Source organism: Oncorhynchus tshawytscha, linkage group LG27 (assembly GCF_018296145.1).
Source record: "Oncorhynchus tshawytscha isolate Ot180627B linkage group LG27, Otsh_v2.0, whole genome shotgun sequence".
Classification (NCBI taxonomy): Eukaryota; Metazoa; Chordata; class Actinopteri; order Salmoniformes; family Salmonidae; genus Oncorhynchus; species Oncorhynchus tshawytscha.
Window position 1 is genome coordinate 21,280,259 of NC_056455.1, and position 18,090 is coordinate 21,298,348.

General features: G+C 47.8%; 1 protein-coding gene across 10 annotated transcripts in view; it reads right to left on the bottom strand.

The window, feature by feature from the left end:
* Window positions 1–424: 424 nt before the first annotated feature.
* LOC112238108 (voltage-dependent P/Q-type calcium channel subunit alpha-1A) overlaps window positions 425–18,090 on the bottom strand; it is a 142,949-nt gene continuing 125,283 nt past the window's right edge. For 8 of the 10 annotated variants that reach the window (XM_042307083.1, XM_042307078.1, XM_042307076.1 and 5 more), the window contains 4 exons: window positions 16,178–16,291; window positions 4,973–5,189; window positions 4,472–4,773; window positions 425–2,342 (listed from right to left, as the gene is read on the bottom strand). In XM_042307083.1, coding sequence (XP_042163017.1) covers window positions 1,623–2,342; window positions 4,472–4,773; window positions 4,973–5,189; window positions 16,178–16,291 — 1,353 coding nt within the window. In that variant the 3' untranslated portion in view covers window positions 425–1,622. The remainder of the gene's footprint in view (window positions 2,343–4,471; window positions 4,774–4,972; window positions 5,190–16,177; window positions 16,292–18,090) is intronic. The other 2 variants (XM_042307080.1, XM_042307085.1) reach the window with 2 other exon arrangements.

The following is an 18,090-nucleotide window of genomic DNA, read 5'->3' on the forward strand; positions in this document are numbered from 1 at the left end:
GAGAAGAGAGAGAGAGAGAGAGGGACGCCTCAGGGAGAAGAGAGAGAGAGAGAGAGAGAGAGAGAGAGGGACGCCTCAGGGAGAAGAGAGAGAGAGAGAGAGAGAGAGAGAGAGAGAGAGAGAGCCTCAGGGAGAGAGAGAGAGAGAGAGAGAGAGGGACGCCTCAGGGAGAAGAGAGAGAGAGAGAGAGAGAGAGAGAGAGAGAGAGGGACGCCTCAGGGAGAAGAGAGAGAGAGAGAGAGAGAGAGAGAGAGAGAGGGACGCCTCAGGGAGAAGAGAGAGAGAGAGAGAGAGAGAGAGAGAGGGACGCCTCAGGGAGAGAGAGAGAGAGAGAGGGACGCCTCAGGGAGAAGAGAGAGAGAGAGAGAGGGAGAAGAGAGAGAGGAGAGAGAGGGACGCCTCAGGGAGAAGAGAGAGAGAGAGAGAGAGAGAGAGAGAGAGAGAGAGAGGGACGCCTCAGGGAGAAGAGAGAAACAAAGGGATCTACAGGAAAAGGAGAGAACCCCACATACTAATATAGAAAGGACCCAGGGATACTTTCCCCCACATTACAGTAGTTTCTCTTTATTATCATTTTTTTGTTTCAATCATGCAGGATTCCACAGGTTTTTAAACTCTGTAAGTTCCAACGAAGCTGTGCGGGTGCAACAGAAGAATCAAGCTTCAATGTTTCGAAGAAGAAGAAGAAGAAGAAGAGGAAGAGGGAAAAGTAGCAGCCGCAGGAGTAGAAGAAGAAATACTGAAGAAAATGTTTGTTTTTAAGTTTCTTTTTTTTAATGTTCACCATCCACTTTTTTATGTTTCTTCTCTACTCGGTTGGGGCGGAATCTTTTTGGGGGGGTTGGGGGGTTGGAATGGATAGATTCCACCTACATTACCCCCTCTCTCGTTCAGAGTTAGGGTGTGTGTCCCGGTGTCCCCCCCACTCCCCCCACTACACTCAGGTGGAAGGCTCATCATCACTGATGTCATTATTAACAGTAAACACAGATGATAAAACTCATCAATATCCCCCCATAATCGGGGTTCGTGGTTGGTTTTTGCAACTAACGCAACTCCACTTAGTTCTCCGCAATGTCATAGTTTTTTGCGTTGATTACGTGATGACGTCTTGGTCGTTGTGACGGTTTTTAATATTGTTTCCAGAGGCGTAGCATCATGATACGTTGAGAAAAGCATCCGTCCCCTATATCATCCATTTTGAAAAACTCCTTGCATCTGATGAGCTGGGTTCCATAGTTTTTGGAGAAGGAATTGGTTTGTACTCCATACCCTGTTCACTAATTTCCACTCATCCTTCAGTGGTCCTCCTCCTCATCCCTTTATTCTAACTACCCCTTCCTCACTCCCTCCATCCCCAGGAAACACTGAGCAGCAGAAGAAACGAAAATAAAAACAAACGGAAATAAGGAAAGAAAGAATCATGCCTTGGTTTCCCCTGTCAGTGGTCAGTGCTCTGGCTGTGTGTTTTCCTGGGCTGGGAGGTAGGGACTGATAACTCAGACAGTGTGGTTGAGCCCTCCCTCCCTCCCTCCATCCATCCCGCCATAGTCTCCAGAGGCTAGCACCTGTTATCATCCGTGTTGTTGTAGGGTTCGTGCAGGTCTTTAGTGCGGGGCCCTCTAGGCTGGGGAGGGGGGACCTTGTGGGGCCCGGGGTGGGTGGGGCCGTGGTGGTGTTGCGAGGAGGGGGAAGAGGCGCGGTACCCGTTGGGGAGACGTCGAGTGGGGGGTGGCTGCTGCCCTTGGGGGTGGGGGGGTGGTGTTGGGTGGGGGCGCGTGGCGGGAAGTCCTGGGCGAGGTGCGGGAGTGGGGGTTGTTGGGGTGGGGGTTGTTTGGGTGCGGGTTGATAGGGTGCTGCTGCTGTGGGGTTGGGGGATGGTTTAGCACGGGAAGAGTAGGGTGGTTGAGGGGGTGAGGCTTGTGAGGGTTGCCCTGTGTGGGGCTCTGCTCGTAGGGAGGCGGTTTGTGGTGCTCACGGTCGTAATCCTGGTAGTCCTGGTTGTAGAAGCAGCCGTCGCCCTCCAGCGACCCACTCTCTCCTCCTCCTCCTCCCCCATCCCCCCAGCGGGGAGGGGGGTGGCAGGCTTGGTTGGGTGAGCCATGGTGGGGCGGGGGAGGTCCCTGGGGGGGCTCAGGGGAGAAGCGGTGAGGGGCGGGGGCGGGATTGCGCCCCAGGGGCTGTGCTCCGGGAGGTGTGGCCATGGCTTTACGGACAACAGGAGAGTAGGTGACGTGTGGGCGGGGCGTTGCCGGGGTCTGAGGGAGTTGCCGACGGCCTCGTCTCGGGGTACTGGTCCCCGAGGTAGAGGGAGCGGGACTTTCGCTCACCGAACTACTGCCCTACACGAACATTGAAGGCAAATAAAAAAAGAACCATAAAATTAACGACGACACGAACAGAGAGAGGGAAGAAGAGAGAGAGGGAGGAAGAGAGAAAGGGAGGAAGAGGGAGTCAGGGAGGGAGGGAGGGAGGTAAGAAGGAAGAGAGAGAGGGAGGGAAGGAGGAAGAGAGAGGAAGAGAGGGAAAAGAAAGGGAGAGAGAAAAAGAGAGAAACAGAAAGACAAGGAGAGATAAATAAAGAGAGGGAGAAAGAGAACAACAGACAATAACAACAAGAACAACAACAGCGACGAGAAGAAGAAGAAGAAGAAGAAGAAGAAGAAGAAGAAGAAGAAGAACAAGAAGAACAAGAAGAAGAAGAAGAAGAAGAAGAAGAAGAAGAAGAAGAAGAAGAAGAAGAAGAAGAAGAAGAAGAAGAAGAAGAAGAAGAACAAGAAGAACAAGAAGAACAAGAAGAACAAGAACAAGAAGAACAAGAACAAGAAGAACAAGAAGAACAAGAAGAAGAACAAGAACAAGAAGAACAAGAAGAAGAACAAGAAGAACAAGAAGAACAAGAAGAACCAGAACAAGAAGAACAAGAAGAACAAGAACAAGAAGAACAAGAACAAGAAGAACAAGAAGAACAAGAAGAAGAACAAGAAGAACAAGAAGAACCAGAACAAGAAGAACAAGAAGAACAAGAACAAGAAGAACAAGAACAAGAAGAACCAGAACAAGAAGAACAAGAAGAACAGGAACAAGAAGAACAAGAACAAGAAGAACAAGAACAAGAAGAAGAAGAAGAAGAAGAACAAGAAGAAGAAGAACAAGAAGAACAAGAACAAGAAGAAGAAGAACAAGAAGAAGAAGAAGAAGAACAAGAGAAGAACAAGAAGAAGAAGAACAAGAAGAAGAAGAAGAAGAAGAAGAAGAAGAACAAGAACAAGAAGAACAAGAAGAACAAGAAGAAGAACAAGAAGAACAAGAAGAAGAACAAGAAGAACAAGAAGAACAAGAAGAAGAACAAGAAGAACAAGAAGAACAAGAAGAACAAGAACAAGAAGAACAAGAACAAGAAGAAGAAGAAGAACAAGAAGAAGAAGAAGAAGAAGAACAAGAAGAAGAAGAAGAACAAGAAGAACAAGAACAAGAAGAACAAGAAGAACAAGAAGAAGAACAAGAAGAACAAGAAGAACAAGAAGAAGAACAAGAAGAACAAGAAGAACAAGAAGAACAAGAACAAGAAGAACAAGAACAAGAAGAACAAGAACAAGAAGAAGAAGAAGAACAAGAAGAAGAACAAGAAGAAGAAGAACAAGAAGAACAAGAAGAAGAACAAGAACAAGAAGAACAAGAACAAGAAGAAGAAGAAGAACAAGAAGAAGAACAAGAAGAAGAAGAACAAGAAGAACAAGAAGAAGAACAAGAAGAAGAAGAACAAGAAGAACAAGAAGAACAAGAAGAAGAACAAGAAGAAGAAGAACAAGAAGAACAAGAAGAAGAAGAAGAACAAGAAGAACAAGAAGAACAAGAAGAAGAACAAGAACAAGAAGAAGAACAAGAAGAAGAAGAAGAAGAAGAAGAAGAAGAAGAAGAAGAAGAAGAGAGCAATCAGGAGAGTGTGAGGGGAAGGAAGGATGCCGGGAAAAGAAAGACATAAAAAAGAAAGAAAGAAAGAGAAGAGATATATAGAAAATGATGGGAGTCAGCATACACCGTAGGAAACAGAGAAAAGCGATGAGTCATGAAGAATAAAGAGAGGACACAAAAACAACAGGAGAAAAGAAAAGAAGAGATCAGATCTGACACAGTAGGCCTCAAAATGGTGATTGTGAAGGTACCCACAATTGCACTCTTTCAATGTTGTTGCCTTGTTCAGTCTGTCTCTTATCTGAATCTAGGTTGTTAACCAATCACCTCTGTGTGTAAGTGTGTGTCTAAACTGCTGAATCCTAGAAACAACAATAGTTAATGAATAGACAATGTATGGAAGTGTCAAAAAGGGAAACACAAGAGACAGTCAGCCGCCTAAAGATATTTAGGCCAAGGAGATGGGGGAGACACTCAAGGTAGAACTAAAAGGAGAACCTGAGGCTAAAACAGTTAGGAAGGTGGCTCAATGTTGACACACATCATAGAAGCCCACCTGTCTGTGTGTCATGCACTCTCTGCCCTCGCTGGGTGACCGTGACCAACGACGGTCGTGCTCCCTATCCCGGTCGTGGTCTCTGTCTCCTCGGGGCTGTCTGTGACCACCGTGCTCTCCCCCCCGGTCGGCGCGGTCTGGTGTGTAGCGCTCCTTGTCCACAGAGCCGCTGTGATGGTGGTGGTGATGGTGGTGGTGTTTGCGGTCTTTCTGCCGACTGCGGTCTCTGTCGCGGTCACGGTCCTTCTCCTTGGGTGGCAGGTCACCTGACTGAGTGGTGGTGCTCAAGTCTGTGCCCAGTCCTGCCGGAATGGAGGCCAGTTATTGTTGTCATCATGGTATCTCTAGGGTCTTTGTAACCATGACAACATGACAACATCAAACACACTTTTATACAGTAGCAACTCAGGGAACTAAGCACGTTCTTCTCACACACTCTCTGACTCACACACATTCTGAACAGTTCCTGACCAACGCATGCACACTCATTCTGTCTCTGACCTGTATCTGCGTCTGTATATCGACACAGTGACCGCTCGGAGGCCCGGTGGCTTCGGTCGCGGCGTCGGTGGCTGTGCCTCGGTGCTCCACCCTCCTCGGGGATCACATACTCCATTGCATAATCATCGGCCCCTCCCCTTTCCCTCTGGCCCCTCCCAGATCGACTGTGACCAAGGGAGGAGGCCGAGCGCTTCATAGGACTATTATCTGTTATAGTCTGAGAGAGTGGGATGGAGAAAGAGAGCAAGAGAGGGATGATGGGAGAGTGGGATGGAGAAAGAGAGAGAGAGGGATGATGGGAGAGTGGGATGGAGAAAGAGAGAGAGAGAGGGATGATGGGAGAGTGGGATGGAGAAAGAGAGAGAGAGAGGGATGATGGGAGAGTGGGATGGAGAAAGAGAGAGAGAGAGATGATGGGAGAGTGGGATGGAGAAAGAGAGAGAGAGAGGGATGATGGGAGAGTGGGATGGAGAAAGAGAGAGAGGGATGATGGGAGAGTGGGATGGAGAAAGAGAGAGAGAGAGGGATGATGGGAGAGTGGGATGGAGAAAGAGAGAGAGAGAGGGATGATGGGAGAGTGGGATGGAGAAAGAGAGAGAGAGGATGATGGGAGAGTGGGATGGAAAAAGAGAGAGAGAGGGGATGATGGGAGAGTGGGATGGAAAAAGAGAGAGAGAGAGGGATGATGGGAGAGTGGGATGGAGAAAGAGAGAGAGAGGGGATGATGGGAGAGTGGGATGGAGAAAGAGAGGGATGATGGGAGAGTGGGATGGAGAAAGAGAGAGAGAGAGGGATGATGGGAGAGTGGGATGGAGAAAGAGAGAGAGAGGGATGATGGGAGAGTGGGATGGAGAAAGAGAGAGAGAGAGGGATGATGGGATGATGGGAGAGTGGGATGATGGGAGAATGGAGAAAGAGAGAGAGAGGGATGATGGGAGAGTGGGATGGAGAAAGAAAGAGAGAGGGATGATGGGAGAGTGGGATGGAAAAAGAGAGAGAGAGAGAGGGATGATGGGAGAGTGGGATGGAGAAAGATAGAGAGAGAGGGATGATGGGATAGTGGGATGGAGAAAGAGAGAGAGAGAGGGATGATGGGAGAGTGGGATGGAAAAAGAGAGAGAGAGAGGGATGATGGGAGAGTGGGATGGAAAAAGAGAGAGAGAGAGGGATGATGGGAGAGTGGGATGGAGAAAGAGAGGGATGATGGGAGAGTGGGATGGAGAAAGAGAGAGAGAGGGATGATGGGAGAGTGGGATGGAGAAAGAGAGAGAGAGGGATGATGGGAGAGTGGGATGGAGAAAGAGAGAGAGAGGGATGATGTGAGAGTGGGATGGAGAAAGAGAGAGAGAGGGGATGATGGGAGAGTGGGATGGAGAAAGAGAGAGAGAGAGGGATGATGGGAGAGTGGGATGGAGAAAGAGAGAGAGAGAGGGATGATGGGAGAGTGGGATGGAGAAAGAGAGCAAGAGAGGGATGATGGGAGAGTGGGATGGAGAAAGAGAGAGAGAGAGGGATGATGGGAGAGTGGGATGGAGAAAGAGAGAGAGAGAGGGATGATGGGAGAGTGGGATGGAGAAAGAGAGAGAGAGAGGGATGATGGGAGAGTGGGATGGAAAGAGAGAGAGAGGGATGATGGGAGAGTGGGATGGAGAAAGAGAGGGATGATGGGAGAGTGGGATGGAGAAAGAGAGGGATGATGGGAGAGTGGGATGGAGAAAGAGAGGGGGATGATGGGAGAGTGGGATGGAGAAAGAGAGAGAGAGGGATGATGGGAGAGTGGGATGGAAAAAGAGAGAGAGAGAGGGATGATGGGATAGTGGGATGGAGAAAGAGAGAGAGAGGGATGATGGGAGAGTGGGATGGAGAAAGAGAGAGAGAGAGGGATGATGGGAGAGTGGGATGGAGAAAGAGAGCAAGAGAGGGATGATGGGAGAGTGGGATGGAGAAAGAGAGAGAGAGGGATGATGGGAGAGTGGGATGGAGAAAGAGAGAGAGAGGGGATGATGGGAGAGTGGGATGGAGAAAGAGAGAGAGAGAGGGATGATGGGAGAGTGGGATGGAGAAAGAGAGAGAGAGGGATGATGGGAGAGTGGGATGGAAAAAGAGAGAGAGAGAGGGATGATGGGAGAGTGGGATGGAGAAAGAGAGAGAGGGATGATGGGAGAGTGGGATGGAAAAAGAGAGAGAGAGAGAGGGATGATGGGAGAGTGGGATGGAGAAAGAGAGAGAGAGAGAGGATGATGGGAGAGTGGGATGGAGAAAGAGAGAGAGAGAGGGATGATGGGAGAGTGGGATGGAGAAAGAGAGAGAGAGGGATGATGGGAGAGTGGGATGGTGAAAGAGAGAGAGAGAGGGATGATGGGAGAGTGGGATGGAAAAAGAGAGAGAGAGAGGGATGATGGGATAGTGGGATGGAGAAAGAGAGAGAGAGAGGGATGATGGGAGAGTGGGATGGAAAAAGAGAGAGAGAGAGAGGGATGATGGGAGAGTGGGATGGAAAAAGAGAGAGAGAGGGATGATGGGAGAGTGGGATGGAGAAAGAGGGATGATGTGAGAGTGGGATGGAGAAAGAGAGAGAGAGGGATGATGGGAGAGTGGGATGGAGAAAGAGAGAGAGAGGGGATGATGGGAGAGTGGGATGGAAAAAGAGAGAGAGAGAGGGATGATGGGATAGTGGGATGGAGAAAGAGAGAGAGAGAGGGATGATGGGAGAGTGGGATGGAAAAAGAGAGAGAGAGAGAGGATGATGGGAGAGTGGGATGGAAAAAGAGAGAGAGAGGGATGATGGGAGAGTGGGATGGAGAAAGAGGGATGATGTGAGAGTGGGATGGAGAAAGAGAGAGAGAGGGATGATGGGAGAGTGGGATGGAGAAAGAGAGAGAGAGGGATGATGGGAGAGTGGGATGGAGAAAGAGAGAGAGGGATGATGGGAGAGTGGGATGGAGAAAGAGAGAGAGAGAGGGATGATGGGAGAGTGGGATGGAGAAAGAGAGAGAGAGAGGGATGATGGGAGAGTGGGATGAGAAAGAGAGAGAGAGAGGGATGATGGGAGAGTGGGATGGAGAAAGAGAGAGAGAGGGGGATGATGGGAGAGTGGACAGAGAGGTGAAGAGTAGTCACACAGCAGGCTTCTTGGGTTTACTTTCCTCATGTCTCCTCATGTCTCCTTCTTGGGTTTACTTTCCTCATGTCTCCAGACATAATGGGGAAACGGAGGGACTTGTGTGTGTGTCGACCTGTGTGTGTGTGTATATACTGTATAGTTGTTTACCTGACTTTTACACGTGTGTGCTTCTACATTCCTACCATATACAGTATAGTCTTGTAGAGGTGGGTACCAGGTAACCCATGACAACCCCCCCCCATACTGTTCCACACACATGCCTGTATTAGTATCATATATACATCATGCTGCCTCAGGCAGAGAGAGAGAGAAAGAGAGCGAGAGAGAGAGAGGGAAAAAAAGAGACAGAGAGAAAAAGAAACAGAGAGAGACATCGAGAGAGAAAAAAGAGAAGAGGACGAAGACAAACAACAGTAAGAAGAAAGGGAGATGAAAGGAAGGCAATAGGCCATGCTTGACATGCATCCAGGACTTCATCTGGAAAGATAGGTCAGTATCTCCTAATCCCCCCCAAAGACTAACCCACCCCGTCCCCACCCAATCCCTCCCCCAAAATCATAACACAATCCTCTGCCAGCCCCCTCTGCCAGCGTGCACATAGGGGCTGTCCCGAGTCCTCAGCCCCACTCAGGAGCTCTCTTTCTGGGGCACGGGGAGCCGCTCTGACCTCCTAGGGCTGCTGGACACCAGGACAGTGCCTATAATGCTACTGGTACACACCTGCATACTGTATATACCAGGCCTGCTCAGTACTAGTCCTCCAGTGTCTGCTGGTTTCCGATTCTATATTGAACGAAGGGATCATTTGGATGTAGAGTTAACTCCCCTGGTATTCCAGGTTGAAACCAGAATAGATGATAATGGACTGAAACCAGCAGACAGTGTGTAGTTAGGATACCCTCACACACACAAACACACATGGAGACACATACACCAAGCACACACCAAGCACAAACAACAAACACACTCACCAAGCATACACACACAGGCAAACACACACATGCATGCACACACACACAAAATCACTCCAACAAGGGCACACATACTCCTGGCATGCATGCAACACCAACACCAACACATCAGCACAGACAAGCACACAGGCATGATACACACAACACACGTGGTACACCCAACACAGAGCAGCAGCAGCAGGAAGAGAGAGAGACAGAGAGAGGGTGCAGAGTTTGCCAATCCCAAATCAACACCTTGATCCCACCCGCTTGGCACAAGGACTAAAGAGGTAAGTAAATTAGCTTTGTTCCAACATCCTGACCTCACATAATCACATTCACCAGGCAAGATGTAAGTAATATGGAAAAAATCCATCTGGCTTATCAGAGGGCAGGGTGGAGCTATTGCCATATTGCTTATATTTTGCATAGACACTGAGTATCCAAAACATTAAGAACACTTGTTCTTTCCATGACATAGACTGACCAGGTGAAAGCTAGGATCCCTTATTGATGTCACTTATTAAATCCACATCAATCAGTGTGCATGAAGGGGAGGAAACAGGTTAAAGGATTTTATGCCTTGAGACAATTGAGACATGGATTGTGTATGTGTGCCATTTAGAGGGTGGGTAAGAGAAAGTATTTAAGTGCCTATGAACGGGGTAAGGTAGTAGGTGCCAGGAGCACCAGTTTGGGTCAAGTACTGGGGGGTACAAAAAAGGGGGTCCAACTCAGAGCCCCACCTGTTTTGAGCCCCATCTATATATATATATTTCTATATTTTTTGCCTGTTCTGCATGTTCTTTTGGAATTAATACATGTCACATATCAGTTTGCAAACAATGTAAAAAATGTTTTTATTGATTTAATAAAGCCACATACAAACATGGTCTCTTTTTTGCTTTCTTGAGTAAGGCAGCTCCAAAACACAGCAGGTGTTTCAGGATTGCTCAGTGCTTTCTGTGGGGGTGGGGCAGCCAGCGGAAAATACAGAGCATAGGGCTTGGCAATCTTCTCCAGTTGCACTGTGATTGGCTCAGTGTTCTGTCACTCATGGGGACACTACGTCACCGCAAAATCTACAGGAAGACCTAGAAAGTTCAAGCCGCCCTGGGTGCTGCCATAGATTTACATTAGAAGTGCCCATCCAAGAAGGCTCAAGGTCATTGGCCACAGATAAAATGACGTCAAATCACGTTATATCTACCGTAGCGTTGAATGGACTGATCATGTCAACGTCATGCTTTTAAAGTCTTAGCTAGCAAGTTAGACAAGCAGTCATCATCATGAATCACGTCGACAATCTACAGGCAAATCCTTTTTCAATCTTTGTCATATGAAGAGAAATTATAGATAAATGTATCTGTGCTCATTGGCCATTGGACATAAACATTACACAACAAGTTGGAAATCGCAAATTCAACAATGAGAGGTTTGGAAGGAATCAGTGGATAAATATAAATGTTGCAAACCAATTACTATTTTGCTTCCCCTGCCTGCTATTCGGTGGAAAGGGTGTGTGGGCCAAGTCTGGGTTTAAGGGTCTCTTTTCCAAGCTTAAAAGGATAAACATTCAACACCATGGGCCAAAAAAGGTTGAATACATTGGCCATGTTGTCAGTCCAGCATGACTTCTGCCATGTTCAAAACAAAATGTCAGATTTCAGTGAGTTCAAGACAACTGGGAACTCTGGAAAAAAAGGAGCTCTGACTGGGAAAATACGTTTTGAACGGTCATCCAACTCGGAATTCCAAGTCAGGAACTCGGGCCTCTTTCTAGAGCTCAGACCTGAAGATCACTGACGTCATGATTCTGCCTTGTTTTTGCCGAAATCCCAGTTGTCTTGAAAGCACCATAAATCCAGAGAAAGCCAGACTTTGATGACAATGTTTCATGACAAAATTTGCCCACAAGAAGGACCGCCGAGCCACCTTCCTGTTCAAGTGAGCACAGCAGAACGGTGAGTCCAATAATGTATCGTATGCCGCTGCATAAATGATGTAATATGCCAGGGAGATATGTATACTGTAGCCAATGAAGTAATACTAAGTGTATGTTGTGTAGTAAGCTGTTGTGCCTCACTTTAATAATTTTGTCCCTTTCCCTCTCATAACTTAGCCTACTGTTCTGACTTGGTGGTGCACATGTAGCCTATAACTTGTTTTAGAGAAATGTCATCATAATTGTCTGCTTATTTATTTGTTTATTATTTTATTTAACCTTTATTTAACTAGGCTTATATGCCCCCTTTCTTTTTCCTACGGTTCTGACTTGGTGTACAGGGAGAATAATGTAAGAACGGCCCTGGTTCTGAATTCTGTCGGTGTACATTTCTGTCGCTGAACAAATAGTTATATTGGCTACGTCCGTCTTAGCTAGCTCATTAATGTCATAATCAAAATTACGGATTGCCTCTCATCGTTCCCTTATGCCATAGTTTGTACCTCTCAATTACCAGTAGAAACCACATTTATTTAAGCAAGTCTGCCATGTCAGTTATGTTTTTTAAAAGGCAGTAAATGAGGCTGAATGAACTGTTTTGCTGCCAGACAAGGCTCCACTGATAGCCAGGTGTGGCAGTAGTAAGGATTCACTCCATGGTGCTGAAAAGAAAGCTCTGCTGTTGGGACAGCTTTAGGTAGGCCCGGACAGTTTGTGGGCACCGTTATAGCGGTTTTGTGGGCACCGTTTGTGTCACCATTATAGCGCAATGAATGTATTGTTTAGTGTTGTGTTGTGTAGTGGCTTTGCTGGCATTAATAAAATAAACAAACATACTCCCACCAAGATTGACATGCTAAAACCACCACTGGGTGTTCCTCATTTTTGGTATACTCAGTGTACATACAGTAACCAATCTTTTCAGATAAGATCTACATTAGAGGATAGGGGTCAATTTGAGTTTTAGCATTTGAGTAATCATGCCATAAAACACATTCGATTCGAACTGAATTGAAATCGGTTAGTGGAAGAATCAGAGCTTGAAGCTCCTACCCTGCAATCAGTCAGTCTTATGTGTCAACAAACAGGGTAGTCAAAGACAAATAGGAGGGGAGAACAAAACTTTTTGTTTGAGAAAAGAGAGAAACGAGAGGAAAGACACCAGATACACATACATGGATAAACTCAGAGAGAGGACAGAGAGAGAGAGAGAGGTGAGGGAGAGGGGGAGACATACACTGTACAAAAACATATTGAGATTCAGTCCAAATGACTCATTGTATATAGCCAAGTCAACAACCTTTGTTGAGTTGCAATTTTTTTAAACTTATGAAATCAAGTTGAATCGGCTATATGCACTGTGTGTGAACTCAACTTAGAAATTCACAACCATGAAGTCAAATCAACTGAAGCAACATAACTGCTGTGTTGACAAAAAAAGTTCAGATGACTATAATTAATCAAATTGTCTGAACTTATGAAATCCAGTTGAATCAGCTAAGAACCTTGTGTTTAACTGACTTAGAAATTCACAAGCATGTTAGGAGATGACATGAGGAGAGAGAGACAGAGATGGAGACAGACAGAGAAAGAGAGAAATGGTTATCGTGAGTGAGTGAATCAGTGAGTGAGAGAGAAAAAAAGGGGGAGAGATGGGGAAGACAGGGTACATACACTGAGGTTATTTCCACGCTGCCTCCCTTTCCTTCGCTGCTGTGTGAGCACAGAGAAGACACACACACACACCACAGCCATGGATACAGCACAGGTAGGGCACACACAGACACACAGAAGAGGACAGAGGGACAGGGAAGGAGAGAGGGATGGATACGCAAATAAATAGCGAAGGGAGAGGTGAAGAAGGTAAGGGGAGGGGGTGAAAATCGGATAACGGGGGAGGCATGTGCAGAGAGCGAGGGAGAAATGGAGAGGGGGATAAATATGGGTGGGGATAACCCGAAAAGAAAGGGAGGTGAGAGGGAGGAGAGGAGAGGAGAGAGAGAGAGAGAGAGAGAGAGAGAGAGAGAGAGAGAGAGAGAGAACCCGGGTTAGACACAAAAGCAGCGGTGAGGGGAGAAACAACACTTACCACAGTAGAGCACAGACACTGGAGGGCCAGAGACAGTGTTATAGACAGGGTCACCATGGCAACAACACTACCATCTACACCACAGTCACCATAGCAACAACACCCATCAACACCATAACATACCATGCTACTAGGGCAAAAACAACAGTACGGTGAAGTACAGTGTAAAGGCTCAACTTATGACACACAAGAGTATGAAAGAAGACTGGACGACGCACACACACACACACACACACACACACACACACACACACACACACACACACACACACACACACACACACACACACACACACACACACACACACACACACAAACACACACACACTCTCTGTCAGGACATCAGGACATAGTCACACATACACTCATAGCAGCAGCATTTGTTTAAAGTTGGCAGAATCCTATTTATTATATCTTTTTTAGTTTGAGCATGACAGTACACTACTAGACCACCTGATCAATACCTTCTCAAAGAAATATTGACCCCAAAATGACACTAGATCATTGGTAGTTGGGCATGATTTCAAATTCAAACCTGGTTGAAACAAAACCCCACATTTCAAGTCACCTTTGTAGCAAAACCATTAGAGAAGAGGGAAAGAAATAATGATTTAGATAGAAGATAAGAACTTTAGCTGGAGAGAGAAAGAGAAATAAAGATTGATTTGAATAGAAGATAAGAACTGAGGCTGGAGAGAGAAAAGGGAAGAGAAAGAACTAAGGTTTGGGGCTTGACAGCCGTGATAGTTATGAGGGCAGAAGAATGTATATGTTAGCTGGTGTGTGTGTGTGTGTGTGTGTGTGTGTGTGTGTGTGTGTGTGTGTGTGTGTGTAGCAGCAGAAGGAGGCACAGAGGACTCTACGACAAAATGAGTGGTGGATCTCCAAAGCACAAGAAAATCAATCTGGTGGGGACAGATAAAACATGCACAAGTTGTATGATGCCCCGAAGACAACCCAAGAAGTTTTCTCTGTCCCCTAAGAAGTGCAGATGAGTCCACTCTCATAAAGGACCAAACTACGATAGTCCAGAGGTGAAGTTGACTTGGAGGAGACCTGGAGGAGCTCCAAACACTGCCCACCATCCAGAGCCTTGATCTGCACCACCATCAGGTCACTGAAGAATAACTAAACTCCTGGACCTGACTCCATCCCTGCTGAGATCCTAAAACTGGGGGGCTATCTCCGCAACCAGAGCAGTTTGCCTGTTCATCTCTGAGATATGGAGACAAGAGCACATCCCGATCAAAGTGGGGCAAATCCGTCTGCGGAAACAGCAGGGGCATATCGTTCCTTCCAGTTGCTGTCAAAGTCCTGGTGAAGGTCTTCCACCACAGAATCATCGACACCATCACTGAAGATCTGCTACCGGAGTCCCAGTGCAGCTTCAGAAAGAACAGAAGCATGGTGGACATGATCTTCAGTGCACACCAACTGCAGGAAAAGTTCAGTGAACAGACACAAGACCTGTTCCTGGCCTTTCTGGATCTCTGCAAAGCCTTTGACACAGTACACCGTGAACTTCTTTGGAAGGTCCTCCTGCAGTATGGCTGCTCTGGGACATGTGTGAACGTCCTGCGTCAGATCCTTGAGGAGATGGTTGCCAGAGTAAGAATTAGCCACCAGGAGTCTGAACCCTTTAAGAATTGGTACTGGTGTGAGGCAAGGGTGTGTGCTTGCGCCGGTCCTATTCAATGTCTTCTTCCTGTGTCACAGCAGTCCTGCACAAGAACATGGAAACAGAGAGTGGGGTGGCTCTGGACTTCAGATTGGACAGGAAATTCTTCAACATTAGGAAGCTCCAAGCTGCCATAAAGATCAAAGCTTAACAAGTACTTAAGCTCCAGTTTGCGGATGATTGCGCTCTTGTGGCACATACCCCAGAAGCTCTACAAGTCACACTCAGAGCAGCTGTGAGAGCATACAGCCTAATGGGGCTGTCTGTTAACATCCCAAGAACAGAGGTCCTATGTCAGTGGTCATCTGATCCTCCGCCTGAAACACCTCCATTCTCCATCTCAGACTCCTCACTTCCCATTGAATCACATTTTAAATATCTTGGAAGCATCCCCTCGACCAGGATATCCAGAATCAGGTCAAACAGACTTTGTCATCTTTTGGACTGCTAAGGAAGAAGGTTTTGGACAACAGCAACCTGTACCTCCACACACAAGTTGCAGTCTACCAGGCAGTGTGTGTATCTACACTCCTTTATGGATGTGAAACATGTACAGTCTACATGTACAGTCTACATGTACAGTCTACAGCGGCGAAATACGTTGTACGGACAGCTACAACTGGGCCGTCGCTCTTCAGGTGGGCAGAGAAAGTGTCTAAAGGACCCAACCTAAGACATCACTAAAGAAGTGTGGGGTAAACTCTGCCTCCCTCCAGACTGCTGAGGAACGCTCCACCTGGCGTGGCCTCTGCCCTGGAGTGCAGTTGACCGAGGAAAAAAGGACTGAACGTAGACCATGACTTCACCAGCCTCAACAGGACAGGCCTTTGTGTGCTCTGTCTGTGGCAACAGTGTGCATCCCGCATCAGATTATACAGTCATCAGTGAACCCACAAGCAGTAGTGGAAGTCATCATCGGATACGATGGACTACCTTAAACAAAGAGTGTGTGTGTGACAATATAGCAGAGATGACTTGGTACTGGATGAGAAGGGACAACCACAGTAACACACCTCCATGCAGTAGGGGATGAGTGTAGAGGAGGAGAAGAGGAGAGGAGAGGGGAGGAAGAGTGGGGTGTTGGGGTGTTAGGTACGGTAGTCTGTAAGACTTACCTGTAAGTCTGTCTGGCAAACATCCTATGGGTGATATTTCGACAGCATAGAAAGGGGAGCTATCGCCAAAATATCACGTCAAATATCATGCATGTATAAAAACAAATATGCTTGAAAGTGTCAGGTGTCCACTTTCAGCAAAGTTTTATAGTATTTTGTTATGCACTGTGTTGGATTATAAATAGTCTGTCTCTAGTCTTTGTGTGTCTCGAGTCATGTAGCTTATCGTGGAGATTGAGTCAAGGAGATGGAAAGCTAGAGGGAGTGAGAGAGGGAGGGAGGAGAGGAAATGAGGGGTGCTCACTTGGTTGTCGCCTGGAAGGCGTGGCATGGAAGCAGCCCTTCCGTGGCCGTCCATTGGCTGAAAGTGCTCGGTATCTGAGTAACCGTCACGCCCCATCTCTCTCATCTCTACCGTCTGCAAAATAGAGTGAGAGCAGGCGTGACTGTGATGAAGGAATATGACGGGGACAATGGTGTGTTTGTCATCCTTTATCCCACATGAGTGTGGGTGAATGTAGTGTGCACAGCACAGGAGGTTGGTGGGACCTTAATTGGGGAGGACGGGCTCATGTTAATGGTTGGATTGGAATGAATGGAATAGTATCAAATACATCAAACACATGGTTTCCATGTGTTTGATGACATTCCATTTGCTCCGTTCCAGCTATTGTTATGAGCCATTTCCCCTCAGCAGCTTCCTGTGGTGTACAGTAGCATGTAGTGTAGTTTTGGAGGGACTGGGGTTTGAGCCTGGGAAATGAGGACGGGGGAAGGTTTAAGCCTAGGTTTAGATCTAGGACGAGGGGCTAGGGCTGTGGTCTAGGAGCTAGGGCTTGGACCTGGACTTGGATCAAGAGCAGGAACTGCTGAGGCTGAGGCAGGGGCAGGGGCTTCGGTGCAGGGGGCTTCGGTACAGGTGGTTTCGGTACAGGGGGCTTCAGTACAGGTGGATAAGGTACAAGGGGCTTCGGTACAGGGGGCTTCGGTGCAGGTGGCTTCGGTACAGGGGGCTTCGGTACAGGGGCTTTGGTACAGGGGGCTTCGGTACAGGGGGCTTCGGTACAGGGGCTTCGATGCAGGGGGCTTCGGTGCAGGTGGCTTCGGTACAGGGGGCTTCGGTACAGGGGCTTCGGAACAGGGGGCTTCGATGCAGGGGCTTTGATGCAGGGGCTTTGATGCAGGGGCTTCGGTACAGGGGCTTCGATACAGGGAGCTTCGATGCAGGGGGCTTCGGTACAGGGGCTTCGGTACAGGGGGCTTCGGTACAGGTGGCTTCGGTACAGGGGCTTCAGTACAGGGGCTTCAGTACAGGTGGCTTAGGTATAAGGGGCTTCGGTACAGGGGCTTCGGTGCAGGTGGCTTCGGTACAGGGGGCTTCGGTACAGGGGGCTTCGGTGCAGGGGGCTTCGGTGCAGGGGCTTCGATGCAGGGGCTTCGATGCAGGTGGCTTCGGTACAGGGGCTTCGGTACAGGGGCTTCGGTACAGGGGCTTCGGTGCAGGGGCTTCGGTACAGGGGTTTCGGTACAGGGGGCTTCGGTGCAGGGGGCTTCGGTGCAGGGGGCTTCGGTACAGGGGGCTTCGGTGCAGGGGGCTTCGGTGCAGGGGCTTCGGTGCAGGGGGCTTCGGTGCAGGGGGCTTCGGTGCAGGGGGCTTCGGTGCAGGGGCTTCGGTGCAGGGGCTTCGGTGCAGGGGGCTTCGGTGCAGGGGGCTTCGGTGCAGGGGGCTTCGGTGCAGGGGGCTTCGGTGCAGGGGGCTTCGGTGCAGGGGGCTTCGGTGCAGGGGGCTTCGGTGCAGGGGCTTCGGTGCAGGGTTCGGACACACCTACTCATTCAATGTTTTTTCTTTATTTTTTACCTTTTCTACATTGCAGAATAATAGTGAAGACATCAAAACTATGAAATGGAATCATGTAGTAGCTCAAAAAAGTGTGAAACAAATCAAAATATATTTTATATTTGAGATACTTTAAAGTAGCCACCCTTTGCCTTGATGACAGCTTTGCACACTTTTGGCATTCTCTCAACCAGCTTCATGAGGTAGCCATCTGGAATGCATTTCATATAAGGTTAACAGGTGTGCCTTGGTAAATTTGTGGAATTTATTCCTTTCTTAATGTATTTGAGCAAATCAGTTGTGTTGTGACAAAGTAGGGATGGTATAAAGAAGATAGCCCTATTTGGTAAAAGACCAAGTCCATATTATGGCAAGAACAG